Here is a 22,874-nt window from a genome sequence, read left to right as displayed (position 1 = left end):
GGGTTCTGTTGAGGTTATGTGAATTGATCTTGCTGCATGATCTGAACTTGAGGATCCCTGATGCTGACGCTCTGGCCACTTTTTGTGACTGTGGAGGGCTAATAGAAAAGAATATACCCTTATGATCTGACCATGCTAGGGGAAGAATATCTGTGACTGCTATGGAGGGACTATTTGATAATATCCCATCCAGTGTATGGCCCTCTGAGTGGATGGGGGCTGGGTGAAAATGTTCTTCTGTGGAATTGTTTCTTCTCCACACTAAAAGTCTCTCAATTTAGGAATCTACACACTTATTCCTCTCGTTATTGTTTGGCTCTGCCTCCAAGAGTGTGGACAGAGCCAAGCTAGAAACTTACCTCTGCATGTAGAGAAAGGTCTTATATAATGCAGCTCTGTTCGTCACTTGGGTGCCCTAACGTCAACACAGAGCCCCACGACTTCACCAACCGGCACAGGGGAGCAATGTTGTCTTAATTCTTCTCTATCCAGTCTGGTGCCTGGATTATTCTAAAGGTGAGGAATCTGTGGTTAGATAGGGTAACCACCAAAAAGAGTGTTACTATAGATAAGTAACTTTATGACACAGTATTTTGATAATATTTTTGCACTACAACAAAATGTTTGTATCCATTTTTTTAAACAAAAAAGGGATATCACAGTTGTTTCCATTAAGTATTCTGCGATTGATTGCATGGCCTAACAGTCTTGACTATCTGTGTAAATTAAACCTCATTAACGTACTTTATCTGATTAAAACAGTGTTATGCTATTTATTTTTCTAGGAGTGTTTTTGAATCAATAAATGCACATAAATCCATTTCCTTACCTAAATTGTCACCTATTCCCCCAGCTCTTGATGCATTAAGGAGTCCTATCCTTTTGCAGTTCTTTTGCTCTCTATTACTTTTACATGCTGTAGGTTTCCACACTTCGTTTAGATTTTATTTTCCATTCTTGCAGTGTTTTTCAAAGCCATTTCAAAGAGACTATTTCATTGTTATTAAGGTCCAGGGTGTGCTTTGTAAGGTTTGTCAGATGTACTGAGATCATTCTATGATAAAAATAAAGTACAGTCCTTAGAGAGGGCGATTTGGGACAGCCCTCTAGGCTGGTGCTTTCTTTGCACTATCAATCACATTTTGGAATATCCCACAGAATAGCCATTCAGTGATTGGTGTTTCATGCGCCAGAATTTAATATATTTTGCTGTTTAGCTTATTTACTTGGAGTGCTCATCGAGATGAGTCAGTATGAACAGTCAAATGAGCCTGCCTGCAGTCACTTCCATGGTACAATGACAAGAGGGGCTGTTGTATGTGATGCAGGTTGCAGGGCGACTGTAATGCGGCCCCAACAAAGGAAGGGGAGCTTGCAGCATCATTTATAGCATCATGTATTCCGCTTGGTGGTTGAGTAGCATCTGAGGAGCTTTCTGGGGCTCGGCACCACCAAATGCTATTACTTTTACTGCATTTCTTTCTGACAGATTTTGTACACACAAACATAATTTCTGGGGAGGCTTATGCACTCTAGGATTTGGAAGTAAACATGCCAAAAGTGCAAATATTGATCAGAAAATTAAACACAGGTTATATGAAATGTGAAAGAAACGCTATTTAAACTTGCTGTAAAATGTTGATAACCAAAAAAAAAGATTTTTGCGGACTAGATCATTTTATCATATCCTACATTTTAATTTTCGTAATGCAGAGGTACATCAAGTGGGTATGAGATGGCAACAGACTGAAGAAAGGTCAATATTTTCTTTTAAAAGCCTTTTTAGGTCAAACCTACTAGACAGCTTAAACTGTCTTATTCCAAAAGACCTATTGTGGGCTTACCAAGAACATAGAGGGGTTTGCAGCCCCTCCATTGCTTACCATTAGTAAGCATTTGCCCATTTCTTATTCAGTAGTTTGCCTTGTCTATTGTGTTTGTCCCTCCCCTGAGGCATATCCTCTACTTTTGTGTCCTTTCAACTGCTCACGTTTAGGGAGCTACTTTTGTCTTTTTGCTTACTCGCTACACAAGAGAGCATGTGTTTTCCAGCTGTCTTCCTCATATTCTTGTTTCTCCCCCCGCTCCATGTTGCTCTCCCTCATCTGTATGCTTTTCTGCCCCCTACACTGCTGTCACATTTCTTTTTGCTTAACCACTTCATGAGTGCATGTGTTTTCTGGCTCTCTTCCTTGTGTTCTTCTCTCTGCCCTCCTACTCAGTGGTTCTCTTTCTTGTTCATGTGTTTCTCTCCCCGCACTGCTTTCTCAGGCCTGTGTGCTTGTCTTACCCACCCTTCGTGTTTTTCTCTCTCACCTGTGTCCTCCTGCTGTGTTCCCTGTTGTACTTCTCTCTCACTGCCCTCCGTGTGCTGCTTTTCTTCTTCCTACCACCATGCGCTCTTTTATTACTCTGATTCCTGCAACACATACTGCTTTTTTTTCTCTCAATTGGTGCTTTTACATTCATTTGTTTTCAACTTACTCGTTCAAATGGTGGCAGCCATCTTGGATTGGTAAATCAAAATTGAAGCAGCTGTCCGCTGTGGCTTTCTGTTGGTGTGCATTTGTGTTAGTACTCATGTTCTGTGACTGGCCCCTCAGTGGAATGATATATTAATCTTAAAAGGGGCTTATATCCCGCCCCCTTGCTTTTCATGTGTTCTTGTGCTTGCCACTTACTTTTCCTCAATTTCTATTGGCTGTAGCATACTATTTCCTGTTTATCTGGTGTGTTTCTCTTATCCGGGTCTCAAGGCACAAATACTGTTCTCATCTGCTTGGTGGGACGTTTTTTAGGTCAAGCCTAGGCATCACTTGCGCTGTGTCTAACATCTGCAAGTATTGCTTGTTAACTACTTCCACACTACTTGTTTTGCCTCTGCAGTGCTGCCCAATTACTGAAGGGATCAATCGCTGCTTATACCAAATGTATCTGGGTCAATTTCACACTCCAATCTAGCACGCACTCCACCGTTCCCCCAGGGCACAAGTAGGGACCTCCTTGCAGGCTCCCGTGTTACTTGTGCTCTCTCTGTTGCCCCAGGGGCCAGCAGGCATCCACATCCATATTCCTTTGTGTTGCAGAATCCCCTGTGTGCTGAAGGATTCCCCAAGACCGGCACAACAGTAATGTCTACTGTGCCATCCGACTGAAGGAAATTGGTTTCCTTCAAATTTCCGGATGATGCTTGTTTTTAACGGAACTCCATTCTCTACAAGAAGGCAGTCTGACTCCCTGTCCCTTTCCTGAATGTCTCACGTACCGGCTACCTGCCGTTCCTTTCACAGACCTAAACCTCCTCATAACTCAGCTCCACCACTGACATTATGGGACTATAAATCTTTCCCAGGGGTGGTGATAGACGCAGGCCGTTGAGAGATCTTTCCTAAAGAAACACGTTAGTTAGATTCCTTACCTTCGAATAACCCCCAGGCATCAGACTTGATTCAGAAAATTTCGCGTAGCAGTACCCTTGAGTGTCGGTAGGCGTCGTCTTTGGCTCCGCATCTGGCGTCGTTGGCGCCGGGATGACGTCGTCGGAGTACTTAGAAGCCGCCACCACGCGCTGACGTCAGTTCTTCTTTTTTCCGCGCCAGCAAGCACAGGTCCGGAGAAAGCAGTACCTTAGTCACTTTTTGACTAAACTTTTTTGATCATTTTTGATCTCTTCTCAAGTCTTCACGACTCTCGGTGCCAGTAGGGATGCCCGGGTTCAAGCCCTGTACCGACTGCGCCCGACTGATGTTGGTTACCGATCCCCACCGCCGGTGCCTGTATTGCCTTGGGGCTTACCACGATGACCGGTCGTGCCCCGACTGCCGGGCCTTAACGTCGAAGGCTAGACTGGAGCAGTCCCGTAAGCGCCTCGAGCTCCGGCAGTCGGCCCCAGTCATCGAAAATTAAGGAGTCGACACCATTCGTCGGGCTCCAAGTCCTCAGGTAAGAGGCACAAGAAGTCGAAGAGACATCATCGCTCTTCCGACTCCCCTCGATGCTCGCACGAAGCAGCCGGGGTTCGGGCGACACCGCCTCCGAGGCTCCACCGGAGCTGCAGGCGCCGCGACCAGCTCCATACCCACCGGTCCCTGGGCTGAACGCGACGCCTTTCTCATGGCCATGAGGTCCCTCTCTCCTCCGTCGGGACCCGGGGTGCCTCTGGGCCCCGCGGCCCCGACTGGGAGTCCAGGTGGGCCAAGTGCTTCCGCCCAGGCGCCGTCGGCGACTTCGGTCCCTACACCGCAGGCTCCCGCTGGATCCGGTTCCGGATCCGGGTCGCCGCTGGTTGACCTCACGACCCCGCCGGCGTCGACCCCCAGGGTGTCGCACCCAGCGCCGTCCCCGCATGGCGCCGCCCCTGATCCCTCCCTCGGTCCGGATCTTGCGTCGGACCGGCGTCGACCGACGCTGCATTCAACGCCGGCTAAAGACCATTTCTTCTTTGATCCGGCTCCATCCTTTGTCCCTGAATTTCAGGAGATGGAGGACGAGGGGGATTGGGAGGGGTCTGAGGACCCTCTGACACGTGAGTGTCAGTCCTTTTAGGACTACACAGAGGAGCTAGGGGAGGCCAGTGGTCTTGATACCTCCCCTGACACTGGCTTTGTCTCTCCTCCTACCGTGGCTACGGAGGAGGGGGCTGCTTATAGTGTGGTGCTGACATGGGCAGCCAAGGCCTTGGAGCTTACGCTCCCCGTCGCTACTGTGAGGTCTAACATCCTCACTGAGGTCCTTAAACTGCAGACAGGCTTTCCAGAGCCTCTGCCACCGTTTAACGAGGCTCTCATGGACGTCCTGTTGGGCACCTGGTCCAGGCCCGCTACAGGCCCCCTGTAGATAGGAACGTCGCCAGGCGCCACCACCCAGCTCCGGGCGACCCTAGCTTCCTGTCCACCCACCCCACCCCCGAGAGCCTGGTTATCCAGGGCTCTACTTCCCAATCCGCATTCCCGACTGCACCCCCAGATCTGGAATCCAAAAGGTATGAACAGTTTGGTAAGAAACTGTTCTCATCCCTCAGTTGTGGGTTGCGGTCAGTCAACACCGCTTGCCTTTTGGGCCGTTATACCCACTCTCTGTGGGATACGGTTGCGGCGGTGCTGCCATAGTGCCCAGAGGAGGCCCGGGCAAAGCTCGCTCAAGCCCTCACGGAGGGACGAGACGCAGCTCGGTATTCCATACGATGTGGGCTGGATACCACGGACTCACTGGGCAGGGCGTTGTCAACGACGGTGGTGGTTCGCCGCCACGCCTGGCTGAGGTCCGCCAACTTCTCGGCCGATGTCCAGAACACCCTCATGGACATGCCGTTTTTATGCCAGGCACCTCTTTGGTGGCAAGGCAGATCATGCGCTTGAACTCTTCAAGGACTCCAGGGCTACGGCCAAGTCCTTGGGCCTCTTGGGCCAGCGTCAGTAGCAGTCTGCCTTTCGCTCCTTTCGTGGCCAAGGAAGGGGCGCCCCTTCACGTCCTGCCAACCACGGGCCACAGTCTAACATCCAGCGCGGCGGCGGACGTGGTAACTGCAGTGGCGGTGCCAGGGGACAACGGCGCGGCCAGTCCACATCCACCCCTCAGCATCCGCCTCAAAGCACTCCTAGTCTGAGCTTTAAGGCCCATTTGACGCCAGTGGGGGGCAGGGTCCGCAATCACCTGCTCCACTGGCGCACCATCACTTCGGACAGGTGGGTGCTGCAAATTGTCCGAAGGGGCTACTCCCTCCCCTTCGAGGCGACCCCTACAGCCATGCCACCACAGTACCACCGCGTGTTGGGGATCGCGTGCAACTTCTGCAAGAGGAAATGTCGGCCCTCTTAGCCAAGGGGGCCATTGAGCGCGTTCCTGGGCCAGAAGTAGGGTGTGGTTGCTATTCCCAATACTTTCTGGTTCCCAAGAAGGGCAAAGGGGGCCTACGCCCTATCTTGGACCTACGGAACGTCAACAGCTTCCTCCGGAAGGAGAAGTTCAAGATGATGACTCTGGCCCAGGTCTTAGCTGCCCTGGACCCCGGAGACTGGATGTGGTAGCGTTGGACTTGCAGGACGCGTATTTCCACATCCCCGACCTGCCAGCCCACCGGCGTTACCTGCGGTTCATGGTAGGCCACGAACACTTCCAGTTCACCGTGCTCCCCTTTGGCCTTACCAGCGCCCCACGGGTGTTCACGGAGGTGATGGCGGTGGTCGCAGCTCATTTGCGCAGGTTAGGGGTGTCAGTCTTCCCCTACCTCGACGGCTGGTTGTTGAAGGCGGGCTCGCCCCAGACAGTCGTCAGCCACCTCCAGACTTCGGCCGACCTCCTGCACTTGCTGGGGTTTTCCATCAATGTGCCGAAGTCACACCTGTGTCCCTCTCAAAAGCTCCTCTTCATCGGAGCGGTTCTGGTTTCGGTGCAGTTTCAGGTTTATCCTCCCGAACAGCGGGTTCGGGATATTCAGGCTCTGATTCCGATCTTTCAGCCTTTATCCCGGGTCTCGGTCATGTTGACGTTGCGGCTTCTGGGGCTGATGGCCTCCTGCATCCTTCTGGTGCATCACGCCAGGTGGCGGATGCGGGCTCTGCAGTAGGACCTTAAGTTTCAGTGGGCCCAGCATCAGGGCAACCTGTCCGACCATGTCCAAATCTCGGAGGGCACTGCAAGACAGTTGCAGTGGTGGCTCACGGACCGCGATTGGGTCAGGGGCAGATCCCTCTCCCTTCCCCAACCGGAGCACGTAGTTGTGACGGATGCGTCCCTCCTGGGCTGGAAGGCCACATGGGAGAGGCGGAGATCAGAGGACTCTGGTCTCCGGCGGAGTCCCGGCTCCACATCAACCTTCAGGAGCTGCGGGCGGTCCGGCTTGCACTGAAGGTATTCCTTCCCTTTGTCCAGGGAAGTGTGGTGCAGGTGTTCACGGACAACACCACCGCCATGTGGTACTCCAACAAACAGGGCGGGGTGGGGTGGTGGACCCTATGCCAGGAGGCTCTGCGCCTCTGGCAGTGGCTGGAACATCAGGGCGTGTCCCTGGTGGTTCAACACCTGGCGGGTTCCCTGAACGCCAGGGCGAACGAACTCAGCCGGCGGTGCATGATGGATCACGAATGGCGTCTGAACTAGGACGTGGCGCAAGGTCTCTTTCAGCAGTGGGGAGAGCCTTGGTTAGATCTATTCTCCACAGAAGAGAATGCGCAATGTCATCAATTCTGCACGTTGGAATTTCCAAGGCGGCACTCGCTCGGAGACGCTTTTCGTCGCAAGTTGCTGTTGTACGCCTTTCCGCCTATACCACTTCTGCCCAGAGTGCTAAAGAAGATCAGGCGCGACCGGGCCCAAGTCATCTTTGTTACTCAGGACTGGGAGAAGATACTGGTATCCCGAGCTACTCAGCATGTCAGTCGATCCCCCAATTCGTCTGCCTCTTCAGGAGGACCTTCTGTCGCAGCAGGGGACGGTCCTCCACCCAAACCTGTCCAGTCTCCACCTCCATGCGTGGAGATTTAGCGGCGATAGTTGAGGCCATTTGACTTGCCTCCTGAAGTCTGCGATGTAATTCTGGCAGCCAGGCGTCCCTCCACAAAATCGGTATACGCCTGCAGGTGGAACAAATTTGTGGTATGGTGCACAGCAAAGGCTGTGGATCCACTCTCTTCCCCCCTTTCTGAGGTTCGCCTCTTCCTTCTTTCTCTTACCCAGCAGGGCTCTGCTCTGGGCACTATTAAGGGCTACCTTTCTGCCATTTCTGCCTCCTTAAGACTACCTGATCAGACCTCTTTGTTCAAGTCCCCCGTTGTAAATAGGTTCTTGAAGGGCATCACTCATATGTTTCCCCCTGTTCCTTTCGTGATGCCGCAGTGGGACTTAAACCTTGTTCTGACCTATCTGATGTGCGCTCCTTTTGAGCCACTTCATAACTGTCCTCTTCGTCTTCTCACTCTGAAGACTGCATTCCTGGTTGCCATCACCTCTGCCAGGAGAGGGAGTGAGCTCCAGGCCCTTTCTTCACAACCTCCTTTCCTTTCTGTCCATCCGGACAAAGTTGTGTTGCGGACGCAACCCTCTTTCCTGCCCAAGGTAGTCACAGCCTTCCACATCGGGCAGTCCATCACCTTGCCCACCTTCTTTCCGCCTCCGCATCCCTCGAAAGAGGAAGAGAGGCTCCACCGTCTGGACCCAAAACGTGCGCTCTCATACTATCTGGATCGCACACGCCAGTTCCGGGTGGATGACCAACTCTTTGTTGGTTACGTGGGCGCTAAGAAGGGACGGGCGGTGCACAAATGAACCATCTCTCGGTGGGTCGTCTTGTGTATCAAGATTTGCTACTCCTTGGCGAAGAAGGAGCCTCCTGTTGGGCTGAGGGCCCATTCCACTCGGGCCACGGCGGCTTCTACTCCCCTGGATCGGGGAGTCCCCTTGCAGGACATCTGTCAGACGGCTACGTGGGCCTCGCTGCACACGTTCGCAAAACACTACTGCCTGGACAGCCAAGTCCGGAGAGATGGCTTCTTTGGCCGTTCCGTTCTCCAGGACTTTCTGGTGTGATCTTGGTTCGCAGACCCACCACCGGGGTTGGTATTGCTGGGGTATCTATTCTAAGGTAAGGAATCTAACTAACGTGTTTCTTTCAGAGGAACAAGTTACTTGCCTTCGGTAACGATATATCTGTAAGAAACATTAGTTAGATTCATTACCGCCCCACCCATCCTCCCCGTTCTGCGAACCGATATCTAGGGTTAATGTCATCCCTTTCAGGGCTTTAGTTTCATGGCACCGGTGTCGGTTTTTATCCTGGCTCTGCGTTTCTGGCGCGGAAAAGCTGTGTATAACAACTGACGTCAGCGTAAGAGGGCGGCGTCTAAGTACTCCGATGATGTCATCCCGGCGCCGACGACGGACGCGGAGCCACCAACGACGAACACGGAGCCGCAGACGACGCCTACGACGCGCAAGGGTACTGCTACGCAAAATTTTCCGGATCCACTCTGACGCCTGGGGGTTATTCTAAGGTAAGGAATCTAACTAACTAATGTTTCTTGCAGATATATCGTTACCGAAGGTAAGTAATTTGTTCTTTAGAACCAAATGAGCCGCAGCAAGCCCCTGGCACCACTCTGCCACTCCCTTTTCTCCCCAAAGTAACTTTCTCCGACGTGGATCAGTGCCGAACTTCCTTCAGCCTTCCCTGTGCGTTATTTGCTTAACGTTCTATTCTTGGAAGTTTACATAGCCTTGATGTCAACACAAACCCTTGAACAGACTTTCAGTAACTTATATTGCACAACTATTCATCAAGCTACAACTTATAACAAAAAACAGCTTATTATTATAAATCACATAGGCGAAACCTATTGAATTTACCAGTGCTTGCTCCATTCATTGTTTCTCAGCGTCCAACATCGAGGTGCTTTTCCCCAAGCCGACAGAAGGTGGCGCTAGAGCTCCAGCTTTTGCATAGCAGATTTTAGGCCTACTCGGAAGGTGCTGGACGCTATGGTTATTGATGGTTCTCGAATGTCTTTTTGAGCCAGTGGTGTTTTGTGATGGGTGATGGGTGAAGGCGGTTATGTGCTCGGTGTAGAGATACTCACCGGATGATGTGTCCAGAGCGATTTTTCATGGATCCAATGTGTTTTACCACAGTGCATATCCATAATGCACTGCATACCTCTGCCTCCTATATTGTAAAATGCATAAATTTTGTTTACTATCACACACAACTTGTGTTAACTGGTGCACAGGGAGAGCGAGAATGCTGCTTGCTTGGGCAACCCAAAGAGGGAATAACAGGGCGTGTGTATTTATTTTCGCCAAGTAGTGTCCCGTTTGTGTTCTGTCAGCACAATCTGACAGATTGCAAGTCTTTCAGAGAACACACCAGGGGTGAGGTGTTCAATAAAATAGTCTGTGTGCTAGGGCAGTCCCATTAGGCAAAAGTCTCTAGTTACAATTCAGAACCCACAGAGCTTTCAACCTGATCCATGTCAGGCATGAGTGGCGGGAATTCTGGTACTTGTAAATGACAGCTTATGCGAAGTATTTATCCATACTTTGTAGAATGAGTTCACAACCTAGACAAATGTCCTTAAAAGTAGTCAGCATGGTAGTTAGAAGTACCGTTACACCCTGAGCCAAAAGATGCTACAAAAAGCTCCATGGTAGCTAGCAAATGATCCTTTAGTGTTTGAACCATGAATATACAGCTGCTACATTAGTTGACGGTAAAGCATTCATAGCAAGTTTCTTCCCCAGTTTGTTATTCTGACTATTAACAACCACCCATACAAAACAAGTATTATGAAGTAATTAAACAATGCCTTGTACGAGTACTGCAGCATTAATCCATGTATCGTCATTCTGAATTTGTAATTCTTTTTTATTCTGGGTGCTAATGTGATTTACGGTAAGCAATTTAGTGCTGAATCCACTTTCCTATAACTGCATTTGATACACAAGTTATTAAAGCCAACGGGTCTAGCTTTACATTGCTAACATATGCAGACCTAGACATTCACGAATTCTGTTTTCATGCATTAGCACATTCAAGGCATATCTCTTTACAAATGCTGTTTATGAGTGAAGTCCGTCTCTTCTGGGCTGTGGCACCTTAACACTTGGACAGATTTGATGTGCTCCGATCCGTGGTATTCTTCTACATCAAAAGCCCCCTGCGAGTGGAGGAAGCTGGGCTCCAGGAACTTATTCCAACTACGTGGTGGCCACACCGCTTTAACAAAGAGGTACAAGTTAGAGATTCTGTGATGCCTTCTTTGAGGATAAGTGACCACTTTCCTTGGTCTAAGATCGCTAGTGTGCAACTGTGAGCTCATAAAAGTTAAAAGCTTGTAAGACCGTGTGCATTTTCTTGTGGCATCAACCTGGACCAGTGGTTCATAGGAGCATCTCAAGAAAGCTATCAACATGTGGAGGTGAGAGAGGGCGATTGATTGCTTATTGAATATTGATGATTTTGAAGATTGACGTAGTCTTAGAGATTCCGATCATGTCTGGCTTCTGGCAAATTACTTGGGTAGTGTTGCCTAAGTTTTTAAAAACATGTTTATTGTTTGTTCTGCCAACAGTGATAGGAGGTGCAGCCACTTAAATATAGTTCTTTACTAAATTACTTAGCATACATATATTACTGTAAATTTTGGTCATTTCATTTTTTACATACTCTGGGTTGGTTCAGTGCATAGGACGCACATGCCTCCTGCTTATTGGAATGCGTGCCAGCTCCTGGATTCGAAAATGTTTTTAGGCCTCGTATTTTTCCAGTAATGACAACTAGGACAGTTGAGGCCAAGGAATGCATGGTTCTGTCTTACCACAATATTTTTTGGTGGAGTTTAGTGAGATTCTAAAGCACACAATGTTGTTTCTTTTGTTTTTATTGATTTTTGTGTTCACACTATTTGGCTGCCTTAGGCCCCCAGGATAGGAAACATCCAATAGTGTTGATGTCTTCAACAGTTATTTCACATCCTGCTTGAAATCAAAGTCTCTGGGGGGTAGAGGTGCCTACATTGAATGGTGCCTCAGTTCGGGCCAACTGTACAAAGCATTTGTATGGTTAAAAACGATCGGTTTCACAGTTTTATGCTTTAAAAAATATATACGATTCCTTTGTTATTAGTCAGTAAACTTAAAATTAAAAGTCAACTTTTTAAATGCAGGCTTAAGTTTAAATTGTATACATAAACAATAAAGTAGAATTTTACTTTATTTGCTTACAAAGGCAAACATACAACATTGGTGGAAAAATGAAAATAAAAGAAGCCCACTTGTGTGCCAATCTGGTAACCATTATCAGAGTTAAAGGATCATGTAAACCATTAAGAACAAGCATTTACAATGCAATTGTCTCGGCATTATTAAATGTAGAGCTATTGGCATTGCTCATCATTTTTTTAAAATCATAAATAAATGGCATTGTTATTTACAATGCCAATAACTTAATCGTTAAATAAATGGCATTGTCATTTACAATGCCAATAGCTTAATCGCTCGCAAATGCATGACCTATTGCATTCACACCCACACAGAGCCAAACACAAAGCCACCCACACACACATAGAGCCACCCACACAGTCATTCACATAGAGCCACCTACACAGAGCCACCCTCACACAGACAGAGCCACCAACAAAAAAAGCTATCCACACAGAGCCACACAGAGCCACACACACACACACAGCCACACACACACACACAGAGCCACACAGACACACACAGAGCCACACACAGACAGAGCCACACACACAGACAGAGCCACACACAGACAGAGCCACTTATGATCCAAGCTTCTGCTAACTAAAGGCATAATGCCATCACTGATAGATATATGTAATGACCATATGGCTAGGCCCTCCTCATTAAGCCTCGAGTCTCACCCATCAAGTATGAAATCAAGGCAATGTTCCTGAGTTAAAGTATAGCCCATCTCCCCCTTGGAAATACATACACATGGTAGCCGCTCAGGCAAGAGACATTATACCCGACACAATTCATCAAAGACTAGAAAATCCAGGCATCAAGCAAAACAAAGCAACATGTTCCCTAAGTAGTTAGTACTCCTTAGCACACGTTTTGTACTGTAGTTCGAGCAATATACATGTGTTTCCACCATACATCAGTTATACATTCATAAATGATTTAGATCCTTTTTATACAGGGTTGTCGTTGGTGTTGTTTTATTTCTGGAGACGTCACAGCCAACACGTGTTTCGTCGTTAGGGATTGTAACCCTCGACTTTCTCAAGGCTATTCTCCGAAATGTCGTTCTTTATTTGTTGAGGTAATAATTCCAACCCTCAAAAGGGTTCTGTTTGGGAGCTCTTTGCTCGTGGTGTGCAATTCATCAAGTTGTAACCGGAGTATCGGTATTCAATTGGACAGCTTTCGCTGTTGCCCTCGTGCTCAAAGTTCCGTCCCCGCTACCGTATCTATGGTGCACCATAGATACGGCAGCGGGGACGGAACTTGAAGCAACTTGATGAATTGCACACCACGAGCAAAGTCCCCAAACAGAACCCTTTTGAGGGTTGGAATTATCACCTCAACAAATAAAGAACAACATTTCGGAGAATAGCCTTGAGAAAGTCGAGGGTTACAATCCCTAACGACGAAACACGTGTTGGCTGTGACGTCTCCAGAAATAAAACAACACCAACGACAACCCTGTATAAAAAGGATCTAAATCATTTATGAATGTATGACTGATGTATGGTGGAAACACATGTATATTGCTCGAACTACAATACAAAACGTGTGCTAAGGAGTACTAAGTATTCTGTGGCTCTTGCCTAACCTAGAAGAGGGAGTGTGGTTCTCTTCTCCTTGTAGCACCGTTCTTAACCAAGAAATATTCAGCTAGAATTAGGTAAGGTGGACATTCCCTTGTGGCGCCAGTACCTAGTAAAATACCACCAGCCGAGCCAAAGATGTTCCCTAAGTAGGCTTACCGGTATGAGACTGTCAGCATGTCTGCAAGAGCCAAGACGTCACGGCAGGAAGGATGGGGGACGAATAGCTTCACCGGACCAGTTTAAATACTCCCGGCTGATGACACAGCCAGGGGGCAGGGGAGCAAGCACAGCCAGGGGGCAGTGGAGCAAGCACAGCCAGGGGGCAGTGGAGCAAGCACAGCCAGGGGGCAGGAGAGCAAGCACAGCCAGGGGGCAGGAGAGCAAGCACGGGCAGGGGAGCAAGCACAGCCAGGGGGCAAGGGAGCAAGCACAGCCAGGGGGCAGGGGAGCAAGCACAGCCAGGGGGCAGGAGAGCAAGCACAGCCAGGGGGCAGGGGAGCAAGCACAGCCAGGGGGCAGGGGAGCAAGCACAGCTAGAGGGCAGGGGAGCAAGCACAGCCAGGGGGCAGGAGAGCAAGCACAGCCAGGGTGGTGCAAGCTGTAGTGGCCTCCTGAGGAGAGCCCTAGCACTCATTATTTTACAAATTAAGCACTTCTCCCGGTTCCAGCTGCTTTTGGTCCAGTGCCAAGCCGAGTTAAGAGTATGGCTTGATGTTTTTTCAGGAGCTATGAAAGGTATTGTAGAACCAGGAAGAGTTCACAGCAGAGGACCTAGTCACATAAACTGCATGGTACCCTAAGCCTTCGTCCGTGACCAGGTGAGTCGGCTGTGGTGTGAACAGTGTGTTTTACATTCCCGCAGTCACTCCTAAACTCGATAGTGGTTCTTCATTGTTGGAAACCGGATCGGGAGGCAATGGAAAGTTAAGGAGAACATTAACTTTTCAAGGGAAGAAAATCAAAAATGTAGCTGCTGTGGTGTAATTCCGACTTTTTCTCCCTACTGCGAGGTACTACTTTTGTAAAACTTGCATCAGGGCATATATTTACGAAAGGTGGAATTTATCACACTGCCATCTTGTCAAACGTTCAAATTGACGGTGGAAATAAATATTATGCACAGAATTTGCAACTTTCAAACCCAGCCTGACAATGGAATTTGCGTTCACAATTTTCAATGACGCCCAAAGATTTGTCGAGTTACGTGGCAAGCAGTGTCTCGCAGCGTGGAGGCACAGCTGTATACTGCTAGCTATTTATTCTGGGATTTGGAAGAAAATAACAACCCCCGCCGAGACATAGAAACAGCGCTTGAACTACGACAAACAATGTGCTTTCTTACACATCACTTTTCAAAGTCCGCAGAATCTGGTGTGATGTGCTCCCAAAAGCTGCAACACACATCTGTTGGACAACACACAAACTTGGCACGCTGGTTGGTCGGTGAGCCTGCATTTCGCTTTTCCTGCCTTCCACGAACTTTCACCTGAACTTTGCCCTGTCCTGCCCAAAGCTCCTTATCTTCCCATCAGTGGACCACTCCCCCTCTATAAACATTTCAGAGTAAAAGTCACATAGCGCCGAGAAGAAACAGACGAGCGCACATACCAAAGCTGGCCCGTTGTGTACATACCCGGCACCTGAGGCGCCCTCTGCCGGCACGGCGATGAACCTACCTTCGGCTCCTGCAGGTTGACCTCGTTGCGGGCGTTCTCTTTCTCCGTGCTGTTCATCTTTGGGCTGTTCACTTGGCGTCCCGTCCCAAAGATGTCTCCTCGCACTGATGCCAGAGTTTGCCTCATCGTCCCGATGGCGGTAGGGGCTGCGGGAGACCTTCAGGGGAGGCTGGCCGCGCAAATGCCCCACATCAGAGTGCCCCAGAGTGCAGCTAACACTGGAGTGTTTTTTGCCACAGCGCAATAAACATACAAAAAATATGCCCCGGGTTGGTAGGACGCGTGAGGGGATAAAGGACTGTATTAAAAGGGGGCGCTGGTTTGGGGGATGTTGTTTCCTGCTGGACACAGTCTAGTGTTTCTGCCAGCCACTCCGCCGAGGGCTGGCCCACACATACACCCCCTAACCCATCCAACATTGGCGTCACCAGTCAGGTGACCCCGCAAATAAAAGAGCCCGAGTGCACGTGCTCGAGGCTAATTGTTAGTACCACATTATGGTGTCTGTGTCCTTTTTTACACAGCATGTGGGCCTAGGGCCCAGAACATAACACTGGCGATGAGGGTGGGATTTGCCCGCGTGTGCAACCGCTGTTGGTGGAGGTGGTGTGAAAGGGGAAGATGTGCTGCCCGTGTTGAGGGCACCCACTGCCGATGGTGAAGACATCGTCGGAAGACCCGCGGGGCATGTGAAGAGCCCCGGGGTGAAGAAAGATGAGCGGGAGACCCCACCGCATGGAATCAATCTGCAAAACCCGGTGCCTGTGAGGTGAGCCTGTGAGTTCAGGGCAGTGCAGCGAGAGTATACCCCCACCAGTGGAATAAAGTTGGCCCCAAATCGCATGTGGTCAGCAGGAGCCCACTCCGCATCTGCAGTGCTGGCGCAGCCACCGGAGAGAAGGTGAGAACCCTAAATGGGGCACCGAATAGTGAAAAAAAAAGCCCCTGCGCCATGCCCCGCAAACTGCGGCAGCAGCTCCTGCCCCCCACCCCGCATAGCGGATGACCTGTGAGAGGCTGCTGCGGTGGGGGGTGAAGAAGGGAGAAATTATCGTGCGGCCTGCGGTTGCTCCGAAGTGATCAGACAAAGTTACTAAGCCTTTGATACCAGCGAGGTATGTGGTGCCCCCCCCCCCCCCCCCCCCGCATGGCCTAAGGGACAATAAACTCACTGTGCCAGGGAAGAGGTGCCTATGCCCCGCCAGCAGGAAGCGTGCGCATGTGGTGGCAGGCACAAAGTGAAATGAGGATTGCCAGGTACGGAGTCAACCGCTGCACATAAACACAACAGGGGAGACAGGTGCGGAGTTGGCTTTCTCCAGATATCTTCTGCGCACTGCGGGGAGGCTGGAGCTGGGTCCGTTTCCCAGCTCTGTCAGTGGGTGGTTGGGGCTGCTGCCGGCAGGAAGGGATGGGGCTGAGGAGGACTCCGTATCACTTCCAATTACTTTTTGGGAGAGCACAGAAATACATCACACCGTTTTAAACATCCTTGTAAAAACGGTTTGAAGATTTCCAGAAAAGGTCAGGATTAGTAGGTGAAGGTAGGAGGCGGAGGGAGGGCAGAGCGAGAGAGCGAGCAGGGAGGGAGAGGCCGAACGAGGACAATTAATGTAGGGGGGAGGGGGAGCGGAGGAGTCCTTGCAGGGGGTGTGAGGCAGTCCGTGCATGACAGCAAGGGAGTATTTTCAGTCAAAGTACGAGTGTGTGCAGAAGAGTCCGAAAAATCACAATCTACAGTGCATTCAAAGAGAAACAAGATAAACTGCATGTGCATTCACAAAAAGCAGGAGAGGTGCCTTCACACGTCCACGTTTCTCCTCTTCCCATTGGCTGGAAGGTAAAATTCCAGCCAATGGGAAGAGGATAGAAAGTAAATAGAAAGAAGCTTAAACGCCCCCGAATCCGAAAAAGACTGGGCTTGAACCAAATGACGCCCCTCTCCTCCAATGGCTGGCCTCCGTTTAGGAAGCCAGCCAATGGAGAAATGGGGCGGGTTCAAGCCCCCTTACTAAAAAACATTAAATCTTCAGATCTCCGCCCACACTGCTTACAGCAGTGCGACGGAGTCCTCGACCTAAAAATGGACAACATAAAAAAAAAAGTTTACACTATTAAAAGGTGAAAAAAGACCTGGTCTGCTTGCCCTAGCAGGCTACCACCCCTTTGATGGCCACCAATAGTAGTATGATTCAAGTTGTGACCTGTCTCATTAATATTCATGAGGTCGGTTGGATTACGTCCCACTCTGAATTGGAATTTCAAACCTATTATTACATAGGTCGGTTAATACAACTCTTTACTGGTAGCAAAAGTACCAGTTGCAAAGGTACTGGTTGCAAGTTGCAACCAGTTATTCATATATCTGCCCCTTAGTTCCTTTTCAACCAATGCATGCAGTCTTGGGATAATGATCTACACACAGATTGGGACTAATGTTGCCTACATCTTCCTGAGATTTGAATGAATGCATTGCTTGATGCCAACAATGAATACACTACTAAGGGCCATTGATAAATGTGCTGCCTGAGGCCATAGATGGGTATGTTGCCTTTAGACCATAAGGCAATAAGAAGTCTTTGACTATTGAAGCATAAGCTGCATGCAGCAAAGGATGAATATATGATGTCTGAGCCTTTTGACACATTTACTGTCTTATACCATTGTTGCATATGCTGTCTATTGGAAGACATTTTTCTTATCGGAATTTTGGAGCACACATGGCATGTTCAACGATGAATGTACGTTTTAAAGCCTTTGATAATGAACCATCTGTGACCACTGATGGGTATAGTGCCTGGAATCAGTGATGCTTATTGTCCCCCAGCTCACCAATAAGTATACTCTGGTACCACTGATGCACAAAGAGCATGGGGCAAAAGATGCATATAACACCTGAAAAGGTTGATCCGTATACTGCCTAGGGGAAGGGAAATGTTGCATACTTTGCCTGGGGCTCATAGTGCGTGGGTTCTTTAAGCTTATTGATTAATATGTTCACTAGTACCATTGATCTGTGTACTACCTTGAACAATTGATGCATAATGCCTTTGTGAAATGTTTTGTTTTCTTTCTAGTTGCCAAAGTGTTAATATTTTCATGTCATGTACACTTAGATATTCAATCACTTGCACAATCGAGAAGGGTAGAGCAAATGAGTGATGTATACACTGATGCACATGATATTCATTAGGATGTAATGGGTAAACGTATGAAAGGATCATATTCTGTATTGATAAGCTCATAATATGTGTAAAAGACAAAATTATTTTGCTTGTTCCAAGACTCCCTGGAACTACCTGAAGAAGATCTACATTGTTAATAATCACAAATTACAGCAGAGCTGATTTCTACATCTAAACCACCACATGCTACATCTCCCAGTGTAGAGATTGACTGAGAAGTTTTGATGTTCTGCCAAATTTGGTCATCGTTATTCTGACTGCTTGCTGGTCTTTCAAAGTTTGTATAGTATTGCTATTGGTATAAGTTCATCACCCGGTGTGAAAATAGGTAGGTGCTGTTCTTTTGTTTTATCCTCGCAGCAATGCTTTGCTGTAGGCACTGTTGAAAGATATTTATTAGACCGTTCTACCTTCCGTTTTTGCGTGATCAGCCCTGGTTATTCAAGTAACCCGTTGTGATGTATTTCTTTAAAGGTCTCTCTTATTTGTTACCCCCTACTCTCTTTATTATGCTGCTATGGGACTTTCATTTGAATCTTATCCTTCTCACTTTTACATCTTTTGATCCTGTGCAAAGTGGCACTTTGAGACTTTTGACTCTAAAGACTGTATTGTGTACTGACTTCACATCTGTACTCCGCATCAGTAAGTTGCAAGCATTATCTGTTCACCTTTTTTACTGGCAAGCTAGTGCTTTGGACTTGTGCAGCCATCCCTTCTTCTGCAGGTGCAGTTTCCTTTTCATGTGTGACAGTCTATAATGTTCTCCTTTCTGCCACATCTCGCTAAGGAGAAGAGGCTGCACCAGTTCAATCCTATGCATGCCAATATTTTCTAATTTTGAGAGTACTAGGGAGCATCAGGTGGACAATCAAAGCTTTGTTGATTGTGTAGGTTTGAAGAAAGAGAAAGCAAACCAAAACCTGACCTTCAAGGTTGGTTGTCCTATGCATCAAGCTGTCCTATGCTTTTAGCCAAGAAGGATCCCCCTGAAGGCCTTCGTGCACATTCCACCATGACAAAGGTGACTACTAGGGCTTTAGCAACAGGTGTTCCTTGTTGAACATCTGTGAAGTGTCTGTAGGCGTCTCCACGTAATTATTATTATTTTTTATTTCTTTATTAGGTGTTCCTCCATGTCAACAGATTACATACAATAATCAGCAGCAGTCTCTGTCACCTCAGCCAAGGTGAAACACGATTTGATATCAATACAAATCACGTTTTGGACCACAGAACTGGACAGAGGAGGAGACTCTTGTTCTGGCTTCCTACACAGTTTTATGAACGTTCCCTCAACATAACTGTAACTGGCCACCCGTACCCCTTACCCATTCCCCCCAAACCCCACCCCATCCCTAACCCCCCCACCACCCCCCCCTCCCCCGCCGGGTCTGGGTACCTCAAGGTCTGCACTACATATCAGCTATACTGGGTCTCTTGGACTCTGCTCTCTGGGGCCTCCCCCCGGTAGAAGGCACCTGTTCCTCATTTGCTTGAGTGGATTATGTGGAGTGTCTCGCTATCTCTTGTTTCATTGTTCCCCACGCCAGCAGCACTTCCGGTAGTTTGTGATCGCTCCAAGTGTTACGCATATGCACTTCCTCTGCCAGTGCCCACTCACTCAGATCTGTCCTCCACTTCGCCACTAGTGGCCCCTGTTGCGTCAGCCAATGGATTGCCTTTTGGCTATAACTAGTCCCAGAACCAGGAACCTCCTACTCGTCTTGCGCTTAGGATCTAGCGGAATCAAGCCCAGTAGGCAAGCATGCGGGTCCTGGTCAAGTACCCACCCCGTTATCCTGGCCAGGTCCTCTAGGACCCTCTGACAGAAGTCCATGATCTTTGGGCACAGCCACCCCATATGCGGGAAATCCGCCGTACCACTATGACATCTGGGGCAGTGAGTCCCTGGATTTATCAATGGCATGATGCCGCTTGGGTGAGAGATAGGTCGTATGTATTATGTTGTATTGAATTTGTATAAAGCGGTTGCATACTGACACCTTCCAGACCCCTTTGTGTATCTTTTCCCAGTCTCGAGGCGTAATCTCCTGCGGACACACCCGCTGCCAAGTATCTTCTATTTTTAGGGAACTATTCTGCTTATCCTCCTGAAGCGCCCTATAAAGGTGAATCACAAACTTTCGTCCCCCAGCCATGGCGAGCATCGTGACCAGGGTGTGAGTGTGCTCCGGGGCTTCCGGGAACGAGGGCCATAGATGTTCCGCCGTCGCCGCTATCTTTGCTTACTGCAGAAACTGCCCCGATCCCAGCTCAAAATGACTCACCGCCTCTTGATACGTAATAAATGTATTATCCGGATAAAGGTCAGACAGCATCAGGCAGCCCCCATCTTTCCATTTGTCGGTGGACATCACCTGGTCTATTTGGGCAAAGGATGGCATGAGCCAGCTCTCCACGTAATTATACTTGGTATTAGTGTATTGACTCGGGAAGGGGCTCTTTCGTTATCTTGGTCTTGTAGGACTTGTTGGAAAGTCCAACTCTTAGACCCACCACCTTGCTTCTTTGGTATTAATTCAAACAGTAAGACATCTCCAGGTAGAAGTATCCCTCAGAAAAGCAAGTTATTTATCTCCAGTAATACTCTTTGTGGTGGACACACTATCAAATCTCCGATTCCTCACTAAACCCGCCCTTCTTTGAGTTCTGAGGAATGGACTTTCCATAGGTAATAATGTCTTGCATAAGATATTGAACCCTGGTCATTTCCTTAATTTGACAATCGCTCTACGTCTGAGAGTGCAGAAAATGTCAATGATAAAATGACCACAGCGCACAGTTGAGGCATCTTTATGTGGCTACATTTAGCCAGGTCCAGAGAAAGGGCGAAATTGAGGTCTGAGGCCGGTGGTGCCATGTGCTGGCATGTGAGAGCTATTGCAGACTTTTCTCAATCTAAGCTAGCACCTGGGGACAGTCAAAAGTTGAGGAATCTGGGGTGACATGGAGTATCTACAAGAATGAACGATACCAAAACGTATTCTTATACTGCAAAACGTGTCCAATAGTGGTGAAAAATGAGTGTCATAAGACATTGAGAACTATGATGGACACCCATGATGTGATGTAGAATATACTGTATCACATATCCCATAGTTGACAATAAAACTGGTGTTAATGCCAGTATATTAATAATGTGGTGGCGACTACTTGATTTATGTGGGCTTTCAAAGTGTAGAAATCATCAGGTTATTTGTGATGAGCATTATGGCCCATCACATGTACCACACTAAGCAAAATATTTTGTGTTAGTGGTGGTCTGTTAGATGGCTGTTCGACTGCATTTGATGAGTGGATACGCTTGACACACTGTGCCTTGTCATATATCCTTTTTGACACAGTAGACAAAACATCTTATACTGACGTTAGTCTGTTGTCAATCTCATATAGCTAATGTCGCCATATGTAACATAATTTGAACATCTCTGGTGTTAATTTAATTTAATTTAGCTGTGTTCTAATCCCAGTCCTGTCGAAAGTCAGGTTGTAGCAGTCTTCACAGGTGCAAAAAAGTGGGGAATTGCTTTAGTGCAGATTCAGTAAGGAAATAGAAATGCTGCAGAGGACAGATTTTGAGAAATATGTTCACTCTCAGTCGGGGAAATGTTGGAGTCCATGAAAAAGCAAGTTTGGGTATGTTGGAGGGAACAGCAAGTAAAGGCTCTACTGGACTGCATAGGGAGGAAGGACAATGCTGGAGTACACAGAATCAGGAAATGGCTGCAATAAAAGTAGAGGGAAAGATTTGTTATAAGAGTGAAAGTTCTGGAAATGTGGATTTGGAAAAAGTTGAGACTAGGTATAGGAAGTGTCTGGGTGCACGGAGAGAATCATGGGAAAGCGGGAATGCACTTCCAAACGTCAGTTGGTTGCATTCCAGCTTGTGAGGGATTTCACGTAGTTCACAAAGGGACTCTTCTAACAGGACATTTATGTTAATGCTTGGGCCATTGAATATTTAGAACATGATTGCCATCAAAATGGTCTGTAGGCACAAAATTGGTGGAGCTGGAGCTATTATTTTTAACCTTCAGAATAGCATTTTCTAAACCTCTTCTCGCTCTTGATAAAACCCTCAGAAAGGGGGATTGCATGAAGCTTGAACAGAGGGCGGTAATAACAAGAAATAAAGAAATTGCAACTTGTCTGAATTAAAAAAGGCAGAGGTAGAAGCGCAACTTTCAAACATGGGCAGGGAACGATAGACATCCATTCCTACAGCATCTGCTTTGTAACCTTGGCAGCATGCTCTAGTCTAGATGCTTGTAACATATATGTTTTGTTGTCCAACTCAGTGAGATACTTGTGTTATTGACCTCGCAGTATAAAATGTTGACTGAATCCACCAAGAACGGAACCTTTAACCATTTGGTTAAAATAGTTTCATTTTATGGATGCATGTAGCCTACTAGGTAACACAACCTGCAACCATCCCTGGGGAATTAACATTGGAAATCCTTACTAATTTGGTTATTCTAGCTCCAGAGCAGGGCATGATAGTTTATTTCCCATAATTCCACAGTCTTGCAGTTTCTTCATACAATTTAAAAAAAAGGTGTTACCACTCTATCTGATGGAAGGGGATGCAAGGCAGAGCTGGCAATGTCACTTTTTTTCAGAATATTTACATGGAGGTCACAGAGGACAAGGTGACTCAAAAGTTGTATCTTTATAGATAGGGCAATAGAGGTACGAAACTT

At 47.9% G+C, this 22,874-nt stretch overlaps 1 protein-coding gene across 1 annotated transcript in view; it reads left to right on the top strand.

The window, feature by feature from the left end:
* The window catches only part of RNF123 (ring finger protein 123), a 2,099,603-nt gene that overhangs the window by 581,599 nt on the left and 1,495,130 nt on the right, over positions 1 to 22,874 (top strand). The window contains exon 16 of the mRNA XM_086938772.1: positions 10,601 to 10,718. Coding sequence (XP_086794898.1) covers positions 10,601 to 10,718 — 118 coding nt within the window. The remainder of the gene's footprint in view (positions 1 to 10,600; positions 10,719 to 22,874) is intronic.

The sequence above is a fragment of the Lissotriton vulgaris genome, chromosome 9, assembly GCF_964263255.1.
Source record: "Lissotriton vulgaris chromosome 9, aLisVul1.2, whole genome shotgun sequence".
NCBI lineage: Eukaryota > Metazoa > Chordata > Amphibia > Caudata > Salamandridae > Lissotriton > Lissotriton vulgaris.
This window is presented reverse-complemented; position numbering and strand designations above follow the sequence as displayed.